Source organism: Crocodylus siamensis, chromosome 5 (genome assembly GCF_052110815.1).
Source record: "Crocodylus siamensis isolate JL-2025a chromosome 5, ASM5211081v1, whole genome shotgun sequence".
Classification (NCBI taxonomy): Eukaryota; Metazoa; Chordata; order Crocodylia; family Crocodylidae; genus Crocodylus; species Crocodylus siamensis.
In genome coordinates, this window is record NC_143399.1 from 188713946 (window position 1) to 188726670 (window position 12725).

The 12725-nt window shown below is 38.9% G+C and overlaps 1 protein-coding gene across 9 annotated transcripts in view; it reads right to left on the bottom strand.

The window, feature by feature from the left end:
• The window catches only part of ZMYND11 (zinc finger MYND-type containing 11), a 178393-nt gene that overhangs the window by 26421 nt on the left and 139247 nt on the right, over nt 1-12725 (bottom strand). For 7 of the 9 annotated variants that reach the window (XM_090047563.1, XM_090047559.1, XM_090047555.1 and 4 more), the window contains 2 exons: nt 11293-11337; nt 8246-8407 (listed from right to left, as the gene is read on the bottom strand). The exons of 1 other annotated variant lie outside the window; for it this stretch is intronic. In XM_090047563.1, coding sequence (XP_089903689.1) covers nt 8246-8407; nt 11293-11337 — 207 coding nt within the window. The remainder of the gene's footprint in view (nt 1-8245; nt 8408-11292; nt 11338-12725) is intronic. One more of the 9 variants, XM_090047562.1, reaches the window with a different exon arrangement.

The window sequence follows — 12725 nt, forward strand, 5'->3', positions numbered from 1 at the left end:
TGCTAGCTATCAAGTACTAGGTAGAGTTGCACCTTCCACTCCAACACATCTCCAGAATATAATTCTGCAGACTAATCAGGCTCAGAATTATACCTTGCTACTTCCCAGGTTTTCAAATGACTCAGTAACACCTGTGCAAATCTGCAGTCTTCAGTAGGGCTTGCAAAGGTTCAGCTGAGAACAGAACCTAGTTCACACCTTCTTAGCTTAGGTTGGCTAAGAAAACTTACAAGGAGATAGAAAACCAGTAAAAGCCTTCCTCTCCGACTAAAGTACGCAGGTATTTCAATGAATACTCAGAGGAAGGAGATACATTGGACACAGAGGTACTATTTTTCCATATTTACTTTTCAGAATATAATTACACTTTAACGCAAAGAACAGAGAGGGTTTGACTGAACCTTATTTTGCCTTCCCTCTTCCTGAAGGCATCGACAGCTAAAGAAATGTAAACCAAGTGCCTTTGACTTACAGAATATTTTTTTTCTCTTTTTTTAAAGAACTAGCTGAAATTGGAGCCATTACTTCAGACAAAGCCATGTGTGCTCTATAACAGTGTGGATAGCCTACCGGAGGGGTTTATAACCGTAACAATTTGTCTCAGCATTCTATGCCATGCACTTTTAATTGCTGCTACAGGCTAAACGTGCCATTTTATTGTACTATCCATGATAATACTAATGCTATTTTCCTCACAAGGTGCTGCAAACATGGGAAGGAATTTACTGCCTAGTTGAGGATCAGCCCAAGGCTTGTCCAGCAGTTGGCCTCACCAAGCCTTCCTTACAGTGCTGAAGTGGTTCACAGGCCTTGTTCCAGCCTCTCCATAGGAATGAATTTCACCCGTAGAGCCCATCTGCATTTACATCCTGCTGTACATATCTCCATGTTCAATTTTACCTGCCATGAACCTTCCCAAACTGTTTAAATCCATCTTCCCTGCTCAGTTTTGCATAAAACAATATTTCTACTGCATGGAAACCTAAATGTGCATTAAAAAAAATAACTGAACTTGCTGCTGTCATTTTGTCATTTCAGGCAATGGAGTGCAATATGTGTGCTTGCTAATGACACAGCATTTTAGTAGACTGAAACTCATTAGGACACAATAAAATTCACTTGCATAGCCTAGTCTCTCTCCACTTCCCTTCTTGACGTAGTCTCAAATTCATTATATGCTGAAAATATCCTAGAATTAATAATGTGAACCCTTTTTTCATGCCTTGGTGGGCAAGACAGTTCTGTAAAGAGGATGTATAAGATAAATGGGCTGCAGTCTTATACCTCAGCTTTTAATAAAAGATTGAAGTCTAAGTTTGTGTCATTATCTATGTTAGCAATTAATATTATTATCACAAGCAATGATGAAAGCCGTTGTAATTACCTAGCCAGTTCATGTAAAAGCAGCATCTCCCCAATGCCCTAAACCAGTTATTTTAGGAAAAATCAGATTCCCAGGTTTCTCTGCTAAAAATCTGAAGGTAATGAATTTAAGTAATGAATGTCTAGGATCCAGCAAAATGCCTTTTACTGCTGGCTTAGTTCTCTGGCTGTACAATTTCAAAACACCTCTTGTACAAACTAAGTTATAATTAAATGCTTCCTGTCACTTTTCTACAAAGGCCTGCTCACGCTCAGTTTGGAAACTACAGTGGGAAAATGTGTTCCTTATAAAGGCTTCTCATAATTTTAAAAATTGATATATTTTTATGTGATGCAATTTATTTAGCAATTCTGTTTTTTGCTTATAGCCCAAGTATTTGATACAAAATTTCATAAACTAAACAAGGCTGATGGTTGGTGGTTTACCAAAGAAAACCGTAATGTGATGATAGTGCTGTCTGTGATAGGCAATGCCCCTTCTACTCCAAGACAGCATATAATCGCTACCTCAATGGGGAATAAAATCACTAGCTCTAGTCATTGCTGTTGCTCAGATAAGACCAAAAAAAGTGTGTGTGTGTGTGTGTGTGTGTGTGTGTGTGTGTGTGTGTGTGTGTGTGTGTGTGTGTGTAAATAGGAACTGCATGGTACATTTCAGAAGAATTAGGAGTGCTACCTTCCATGTTCTGGCTAAATTAGTACCTTGACAATGACATTTTCCTACTGAAACAAGTCTCCTGTTTCCTTTACATATAGTGTAATGTTTTTTCCCCCATCCTTGAGCACTATATGAATTTACTACTGAGCTCCACTTTGAAATGGGCTACATTTCAGTGGTGCGTGAAGTGATTATTGCAAAACTAAGGGTAATATTTTCAAAAGTATCCAATATTTTCAAAAGTGACTGAGGCAACGAGGTCTAGGCTCACAAGGAAGACTTAGATGCCTCTGTGTACATGCCTATTTAGATGCCACTGATATTCACAATGCCCCGCCCCCTAAGTTTCTGCTGGTAAGTCCTCTACATGCTTACTTCACATGGAGGACACAATTGCTGCAATCCCGAGCATTTCAGTGCCCTGCCAAAGAACCGAATTCACAAGTCAGGCACCTAAGCTCCCTATACAATGGGGGTGAGCCAGGCAGTGAAGGATGGGATTCATGACAGTCAGTGCTATGAGGATCTATCTGCATGCTCAATTTGGAAAGAAGGCAGGAAAGCCACCCTGAGAGTGCCTCCCTCAATCACGTTGAAATTACGTATCTTTGACACCTAGGGCATGTCTACACGTCACCCTGCATCGATGTAGCAACATGCTATGTCGCTGTACAGTGCACTATGGTGATGAAGTGATCACGCTGCCATAGTGGCGAGCTCCCCCAGTATCATGCGCTGCTACCGCGACGTAGCAGTGAAATCCAACTGTGCATTGTACGCATGGTGCAGTAACTGCCCATATTGCACCGTGCTTTAGTACTTCCAATGACTACAGAATGGGCTGGATGTGAGCACCCTCCAGGTGAAGCTGCCCCGCTGGGCAACCTAGCATACAAGATCCATGCAATCAATAAGTCTCTAATGTAAAATGTACAATCAAAGCAAGAATCAAACTACACTACCCGAGGAGTAGTGCAAGTACTGAGCTACAAAGCATGCTGCTATTTTCTTGCTTTCCTTCTGGACTCATGACTTTTGCAATCATAGCTGCCCAGTTGCCCAGCTTCAACAGAAAAGCTGCAGAGGGACTCCAGAAAAACTTAGCTCATAACCACCCAATGAGGGCACTCTCTTGAGAGCTGCTATCATTGTTCCCACTTCTACCACCTCCACTTTTCCTGTTTCCCTCAAGAAGCAGGCCTAGACATTGTGAACTGCAAGTGACCCCTGCTGTTAGGTGTACGTCCTCAGAAGTTGGACTAGGGATTTGTGAATATCAAGTGAATGGACGTGCCTTATGAACAATATGAGTCAGGCACCTAAGGTCCTGAAAGAACTAAGCATTCATATACCCCCCTCCATGCCCTAACATTTCCCATCAGCTACTTCTAAATGCTTCTGGCCTTTCTGAATTGTCCCTTTGGAGGGGCCTGCCTCTCCCTATCAATTGTACTGATATCAACTCAACCAAACTGAATTGCCTTCCCAGGGCGAGACATTTTTTTTGGTATTCCTATACCTTGCCACCTGTAGAACCAATTTGAATTTGGGCCAGACCTTCCATCCTTTTTTTTTAAACAAACTAAAAGAGACTTAATTGAATTTGGTTATACTCACAATTTGACCTGTTTTATTCTCTGTATAAACGCCATATAGATTTCTGTGTGCATCTATTCTTACAAAACAAATGACTGAGTACTTTCCCCAGGTTTTTCTTCTTAGTTTCTCTAAAAGGTGCAAATTAACAGCAGTGGAAAACTAAATTCTTCCTTTTATCCAGTCAACAGGCAGCAACACAAGTGCAAGCTTTACACATCCCAAACTGATTTAATTTGCTTTAACCCTGTCCTGAAGGGGCCACTTCAATAGAGGTGAAAGGCTAATCCAATCTCTGTATCAAATTGACACCTGATATCTCTGCTGTACCTTATCTAGAAAGACCTGCCCTGAAAGCATGGATTTATTTCAAGTAAGCCAATGATCAGTCTGCAGTCAGTGACAATTTTCGAAGTACCAATCTGAATATTTCAGATACCAGACAGTTCTCAAGGTACGTTGTATATGAACCCCTGTATCCTGTTACCAAGCCTGAGAACCATCTGGTATCCCAAATATTCAGAGTGACACTTCAAAAATAGAAAGCTAGAAATTCGGCACTCATGCGAATACGACAGAGAAAAGCATTTCAGCAAGGAAACAAGAGAAACAGGGAGAGCCAAGTTTCTGAGGGATTGTTGTAAACAGAAGAGAGGGAAACATATTTTAAAATTTTGAAAACTTCCTTGACAGAATCCTTTATCAAATGATTCTGAGTAGTCAGGTGTGCAAGATAAAGCTGCACAGGTCGAATGATCCAGCACAACCAATAATTGTGAACAGAATAATCCTAAAACTTGCTAACCCTGGCAGTATTATAGGGGCAATCTTTACATAGGAATGAACTCTTCTCAGATTACTTATCTAATATATTAGGTTTCAAACATGTTTCTGCTTTACTTGTGTTAAGAGCTTTGAGATCCTTAGAAGAAAGCACTGCATACTGTTATCAAAATAGGGTATCATTAGACATGTATATTTGTCCTAGATATTACTTCTCTTGAATATTTCCTGCTGATAATGCAAAGCAAATCCCATTGCCTTTACACAAGATAGCTAAGCTCTCTTATGCCCTTTGGACATCAGCCACTGATCTCTAAACTGGATTCTCTCTGACTCTTGGAACAAAATTAGAATAGAGCTTTACCTATTAAGAGATGAGAGTAGAAAAAAACAAAAGAATCCTCAATTCTATGGTTAGGGGTATGGGAGTTGATACTACCTCATACCTCCAGAGCCTGAAAAACCCAACTAGTCATCTTTGGAGAGCTAAAGTGAGAAGTGGGTCTGATTAGGTAAACAGAAAGCCAGGGATGCCATTAGGGTGTCACTGGCATTTATACAACAGAACAGAAATCTTTTGGGAAAGAAGCAGCTGATTGTTACCTAATTCCAATGAGTGAGGTAAAGCTCTAGGAAGCAAAAAGCAAACCAATTACAAAATCCAAAATATGAGTTCTTAAGAGTTTAAAACAAGGGAACAATAGACACAATTACATCTTATGTGGGAGAAGATGACCTTCACAATATTTTCTTTCTGGTAAAAAGTCTGTTCAATCTCATCATTGTAAACTAAAGGATTTCAAGATCCCAAGATGAAAGTAGTTTATCTTAAAACTAGCTGCCCTTTGCGTATATGTGTAGTTTCGTGTAGACCTCTCCATATGTAATTTCAAGCCCCTTTTGTACTAAAGCAGCAGTGTGTATCTGGTCTACTTCTAATTCCTATTTGGGAGTTGTGTGTCTATCCACAATGAACAGAAAATGGATTTATTTAAAAATTACAAGGTTTGTGGAACTGCTCTGGGGTGCATTCCTTGCTTTCACCCTGCATGATGAAATTAAATGGGCAACAGCGCAATTTTGGGATCTGCTCTGTATGTTCATCTGGAAAATATTAATCTGCCTTTTCTTTTTCATAATCTCATCCATTTTTCATGACCACTTCCTTTCCTTCTAGTCCTTTCCTTTTGTTAGAATGGATTTTGCTTTAACACTTTCTTAAGTCTGCAGCTCTCAAGTTGTCTGGGTTCAACAAATCAGAAGGCACTGTGCTTCTACAACTGATGTCAGGATAGCAGTCAGAAGGAACAGCTTGTCTCCTAAAGAAAGCACCTTAAGAAACGTGCTGTCGTCAAAAGTCATTTATCTGTAAAGAGTCTCAGTACGCAAAGCTACACTGCATGTTGCACTGATTTCTGCATCTTTATAGTGTTTTCAGTTAAAAGTTTAACACGGGCCCCGGGTTGGCTGATAAGAAATTTCAAGGGTTGATAGTTCGGGAACTGTTGGTCTAGGGAATGTACATGGTCTGTGCACTGCAAAAAAGTGCCATGAAGACATACGAGAGCTAGTTTTGCTCCAGCTAGGTTCCAGAACCAGAAGCAGAGTAGTAGGGGTGTGTGAAACAGGCCATATTCGATTCAGATTGAATCAGGGGACAGTGATTCGATTCACTGATTCATATCTTCGTCCCGATTTGATTTGACCAAATCTGAATCTGAAGATTTGATGCTGATTCGGCAAATCAGCGATTCGGCTATAGACACAGCATTCAACGTACCCTGAAGTACCAGGTGCGGCTTGTGAACGCTGAGACGGTGAGACGGATGGAGCATCCCACAGGAACACAGGGGGGTCCCCTGCGTGCTTGGCAGTGGATCCAGAAATGGACTGAAAGTACTTCCGGTCCACTGATGAGCGTGCAAGGGACACCCTCCCCCACACACTTGCTGGCTCAGCAATTGGCTGCAGGGGGATCCTGGGTGCCCCCCCAGACCCAGGAGACACCAGTCGCCAAGCCAAGGGGTAGGGGGAGGGTCCCCAGTGTGCCCCACAGCAGACCCAAAAGTGCTTCTCATCCACTTCCAGGCCACTGCCAAGCATGCTAGGGAGCCCCCAGCGGCTCCTGTGGGACACTTATACGCCCCACCATCTCACCATTCAGAAACCCAGCATTGCAGCGTTCATGAGCTACATGGTACCTCGAGGTATATAGAAAAAACATTTAAAGCTGTGTCTGTGTCCAAATCATCAAATCTCTCCGATTCGATTTGGAGGGTTCCAGCTCAATTTGGAGAGATTAAAGGGTCTCCTGATTCGATTCGGATTGGAGATTCAGCTGCTGAATCAGGCCGAATCTCTGCCAAATTGAATCAGTGACCAAAGTTTTCCACAGCTCTACAGAGTAGCTGTAAGTGTGCAGTGCTGTGCCAAGCTAATTACCTCTGCTGAAAAGTAGTTATTACATGGACCGCAGCATTGTGCTAATGCAGTTACACTACTTTTATTTCCAGAGCTTGCACATGTGGAGCTAGTCTGGACAACTCTGCACAGTACTGTCATTTTCTATGTAGCTGTTCTTCATCTCCCTTTCAGGACTCCAATGTTATAGAGCTAGTTATGGTGTTTTGTGCCTTTCTGTACGAATCATACCCTTTTCAAACAGTCACATGTATTATTCCCTCCATTTGATAAAGCCTCAGAGTGTCCCTTACTGCTTAAACACATGCAAAGGTAATAGGAAATAGGTGCATTTGACTGATTCAAGGCCAGCAATAGCACAGCTCTGTGGTCATTTTTACAGTGCACAAAGAAACCTTAATCTCGCCCTATACCATACCCACAACAACAACAATTTTAAAGGAAAAGCAATGTATAATCCTGGCTCTACTGAAACCAGTAGGAACATTCTTAATTAATTATAAGAGCCAGGATTTCATCCCATATATTATGAAGCAGTCCTCATTAGTAGTATGCCCCTGATTTTTATAATGTATGATTTTATTCCAATAAAGCAAAAGCTTTAATAATATGTTCATTAAAATACTACATTATGGTACAATATATACTACATTTTTAAAATGACCGTCAATAAAAAGCAGCATCTCATACAGAATTTATTTCCTGATGATACAGATTTCTACAATACACTATAATCACACATTACCGACATACATACACACTTTTCTACAAACATTCCAACACAGTATACTGTGTGCATTCATAGAAATAAATTAAAAAAAATAAAAATCAATAAATAGAATTATGAAAGCTATCTAAATACCTACCTGCCTATTCCATTTGGTCTTTCCCAGTAATATAGCTTTCATTTCCATTTTCTCTTTCCATGAATTAAGTAACACTGATAACAGAAGCTACCCCAGAATCGAATACAAGTGTATACAATTCAAAATATTTAACAGGCACAAAAAGAGTAGTATGAAAGATACAAAGGCTCTGTCTAAATACAGTGTAACCTCGCTATAAAGGTTTTCTAAGAAGGGGCTGAATTTCACACTTACATAAAATTACTTAAAACTGATTAAAACTCAAAACTACAGGATAAGAAGCATTTATTTTTACCAGAAAGGCTTACAGGGAGGAAGCACTGTATTCATTTTAGGCATTTTGCAAATTTTCTAGTCTTCAAAAATGTAGTCTATTATATGCACAACATTTTGAAATCTTCATTTAGGTGCCCTGCTTACTTATCATTGATTCAATAGCAATGCTTAATCCATTAACCTGGCCAATCTGTGACACCTTAATGAAACTATTAATGAAATCAACCCTCTAATCAGCACGTTAAAGCTCATAGGTACTCACCCTGCAAACTGGGCATTGCCAGTGACTACTGCTGTCTCTAAGCCTGAACTCCTCAGACAAACACTTGGAATGATACACACGAAAACACAGGTCACATATCAACACCTCTCCAGGCATATGGCATTCAAAACAATACCAGTCATGATTTTCTGTTTCCCAGTCCTACAAAAGATACAAAATAATTTGGTATGATATTCTGTCAATATCTGCAGGAATTAAGAACAATTGATACTTCTTAAAATCCAGCAGCAATGAGACATTATAAACATTTGAAGAAGTGCATTGTACCTTGTTTGTGTTAAAACTTCAGGGGGGCAACACACTATATGCTTAAACAGCTTCGTTGATTGAACACACTATAACTCAAATCTGCTAGGTTTTCCTTCTTTTAAGTGCTTGGTTATTAACACAAACCCAAGCATGAACTAAGTCCCAAAATGTATATTAAAAATTACCCATAGTAAAAAAGTTGGTTTGGGTTCTAGTCTTATATGATGTATTAACGACTAACTTTTAATTTTGGGTCCTTAACTGTTAGACTAAACAAAAAAAATGTTTGTTCACCTTACAGGTGTTTTCTTTGGACTATTATCCCCTTCCATGGAAGTGTTGTCCTGTTCTTGATTCTTATGTATTAGAAGTGGGGGCCAAAAAGCCTTTTGCTCTATTTGAACTGACAAGTTTTCTGTATTAAATTGCAAACCATGAAGAATAAATAATATGATGAACATAGTACTAAGCAACCCTCACACAATTCACAATGAAAAAAATATTTTGTGTGTGGAGCTAGATATCACTGGGTTGTCCCTCAAGTACCCACCGGAAGATAAAGAATTTGATTGGGCCGATAAAGACATTTTGATACATTCTTCCCTGAAAATTTAGCCTCAAGAGCCAAACTCTGACCTTTGGTACGTGTGTACAAGCCTCACAAAGACAGAGGGAGCAGCATGCCTGCATCTGGGGGCAGACTTCAGCCCTAGGAGTCTCTAACATTAAAACAGAGACCGAATAGCTAGTGGCCACCCTTTAGTGTTTATATTTGTGGATGTTATTTGACCTGCCACTGATTTCCCCATACATAGGGGAAATAGCTTCTCTATTGCACGTAGGACTGATTCCTTTTAATGGCAAATACTTTACTTTTTGATTGATTTTCCATTCTTTGGAAATAAACAAACAAACTCTAAAAGCAGTCTTCCTTCTTAATAAACATGACTTTCATAAACTCCGATCAAATTACTTTTAAACTCATTTTGTGGAGGTGGAACTAACTATTCAAAGAGATGTTCTCACCACATTAAAGGCTGCTTCAAAATCCTAACAATCCTCACTTCATTTTCCCATGCCTGGGAACTATTGTCATTTTACTCCATGTGTGTGAGTGGCCTCCACAGCCATTGAAGAGATGGTGCTTATACAAAGAGGTGACAGTTCCTCTTCCCTTGTCACAGAAGAGTGACCACAATGCACCTCAAAAGAAAACACCTCCAGAACAAAGGGTATCGTGGGTAATCCTACACCCAAATCCCCTACACTCTATGACAGTCAGCATCTATGACAAAATGCAGGGATAGCACTTTTAAAAATCTTAACCACATTCCCACTGAGCTCAGAACCCTGCTTACTTATGTTTGGTGTTAAGATGAACAGGAAATCTGTCAGATTTTTGTGTTCCTCATTCACTGGATCTGCTATTGTGGGCCTCAGGATGACACATTTAATTTTATTCTGAAACCTACAAACATTCTTACATCACAAAACCCCAACAAAGAAAAAGGCAGTGCAATGTATGGTTCTTTCTTCAGAATGTTTTGGAAACAGCTAACAAATACTACATCGTGGCTGTCTTTCATTTATTCCTGGACTAACAAAAAAAAAATCAAGATGAAACACATATCTGAGCGCCTTTTTATTTATTATAACACTCTTACTCTTTACAGAACTTTGCAAACTTTATCCAACAGCAAGAGGGCCATTAAAGAAAAAGTAATCTAACTTTTGATCAAAGATTTGCCCTAATAAAAGCCAAGGTGGCTAAAGGCCTTTTAATGGGGCTACTGATAGATTGTTACTTTACCAAAGGATTATGTAGTTCAGGATTTAGAAGTGAATATTCAAAGAGCTAAATACTTTTGTATATTCCAGATGTTTCACTTGTGGAAATATACTTGCCACTAGATGCACAGTTTTATAACCATGTGCAAATATATTTGTTGGCAAGAGGAAGTTGTCCAAGCCAGAAATCATAAATACCCTTATATAAAATAGCAGTAGATACCTCCCACAGAATTCCCATTATAGACATTTAAAAACAAATATCCCAATTCATTCATTCATTTTATTATGAAACAAATTTCAGTTTACATTTACTGTACATGTGTATGTAAAATAAAACTTTCACTTATGTACAATACTCATTAACTAAAAAAAAAAAAAAAAAAAAAAAAAAAAAAAAAGGTAACAGGTCCCTTATAAAAGCTCCACAATTGACTTCAACAGAAAAAAAAAAATCAGGAATAAATTATAAATTTTCTTCTAAGCTGACCACATATATGTCCATCACTTTATATGGTAGTCAACAGGAGCAGAATCTGCTCCCAATATATTGTTCTTGCAGGCAATCAGAGTTATTTAAGCAACTTAAAATCTAGTTGCCAATGTTTTAGTCACAACAGGTAAAAATGCTTAAAATATGCCCAGATGCAAACATGGTTAAGTCTGCATTTATGAAATATACCACCAGGTGTCATCAGCCACTCCAAAAATGACTGATTAAAGGGGAACCATTACAACTACACATCTTGAAGTGTAAAATGAACAACCACCTCCAGCCCCCAAGGAGAAAAAAAAAAAAAAATCAAACTACAGGTACATAATGTAGACTGAACTCAGAATTTAAAGTGATATGGATAATGACAGTGATTAATATAATAACTCAAAACTCAAAATGTAATAATCTAAACTATCCTAATGGAAGACAGAAATGTAGAAAATAACAGAAAATATAACAGAATTCAAGACCACATGGTGTAAAAGTTTTTCACCTTGTTTTTTGCTGTTGTCTGGGAGAAAGGCTGCATACTGTAGTCCTTTCAAAATAAAAGCAAAACAAAACAAAAAACTTGGTATCTATAATGTAACACATCTGATTATTAGGATATGTACAGGGGTTGAAGAAATTCACGCACAGGTGATAGTAACAGTATACTCCCCGTCATCTATCTGCATAAATGTCCTACATTTTTTTTGTTTTTAATCTTATCTTATTAGCACTGTTGCCACATTTCATGTCACTGTACTCCAAAAATGTCCCATACATCTATGCTACTTAAAAAAAAAATTAAACCACAAACCAGGGAGCATGCAAACTTTGACATCTTCAAGAACATTAGAGAGATTAAAGTGTTTGCTACAATATGAAAACCAATTAAACATAAGAAACACATCCTTGTAACATTGTACAATTTACTGAATGGATGTCAGTATTTGGGCAAACTTGGAAAATAAATCATTTAATGTGCACTATCAACTGCTGCATTCTCATTTTAAAAATAAAAATTGCAGCACTGTGGATCTATTTGTGAAAGAAAAGGTGCCACAAATTCCTAGGCTAGGGCTCTTTGGAATGAAGCAGGAACTCTGGCCACACAGATACAATTTGCCAATATTTTTTTTCTTGTGAGCAGCAGGGGAAGCCTCCTGGGTCACTGCACTAGCAGACAAAGGGAATCCCCATCCAGCAGCTGCCTGGCTGCCCAAGTTCACTAGTTCACAGGCACCCAGCGGCTGGCCACATCCCCCAAGAGGGAGCCAACTTGGCAGCAAAGTTACATAGCTCAGATATAACACAAGGCTCTTTCCCCCTCATTTTATTCAGCTGTTCATTGACTTTGGAGACTGACATTAGCAGGCCAGCCAATTTGGGAGGCATTTCACGGGCAAGGAATTATATTATGTTAAACAGAATTAGGTGCTGTGATGATGTGGTGTTACTTTCTTGCCCTGCTGTTTGATATTTAAATCAGTTAAATATTACACCATAAAGACAGTTTTGCATTAAAGTCACTGGGGAACTGAGGATGCAAAACATGGCCCAAGGGATGACAAGTGAGTTTACTTCTTTGTGATGTTTTACATAGGTGTGATCTCTTTCTTTAGGCAAAGATATAAATTTATGCCTGAACTCCAGAAAAATAACACAGGGAAAAAATGTCAGGCTATCCAGAATATATGACAATTTGAATATGGATAAACCCAGTGGAACAGAGTGAATCACCATCTCTTCACCTTTAGAATAAAGTGCATAAATGTCGTCAAGAAAAGAGTAATTTTCAGTGGAAAAGAAAATGTCCATTATACGGCAAGCGGGCACAAAAGAAATGCTTAGTCATTAGGAATGGAGATTTATTTGGCTATAATTGAAATAGGTAATCTGCATGTTGAAGAACGAGTCGTTCTGCTGTACAATTAACATATC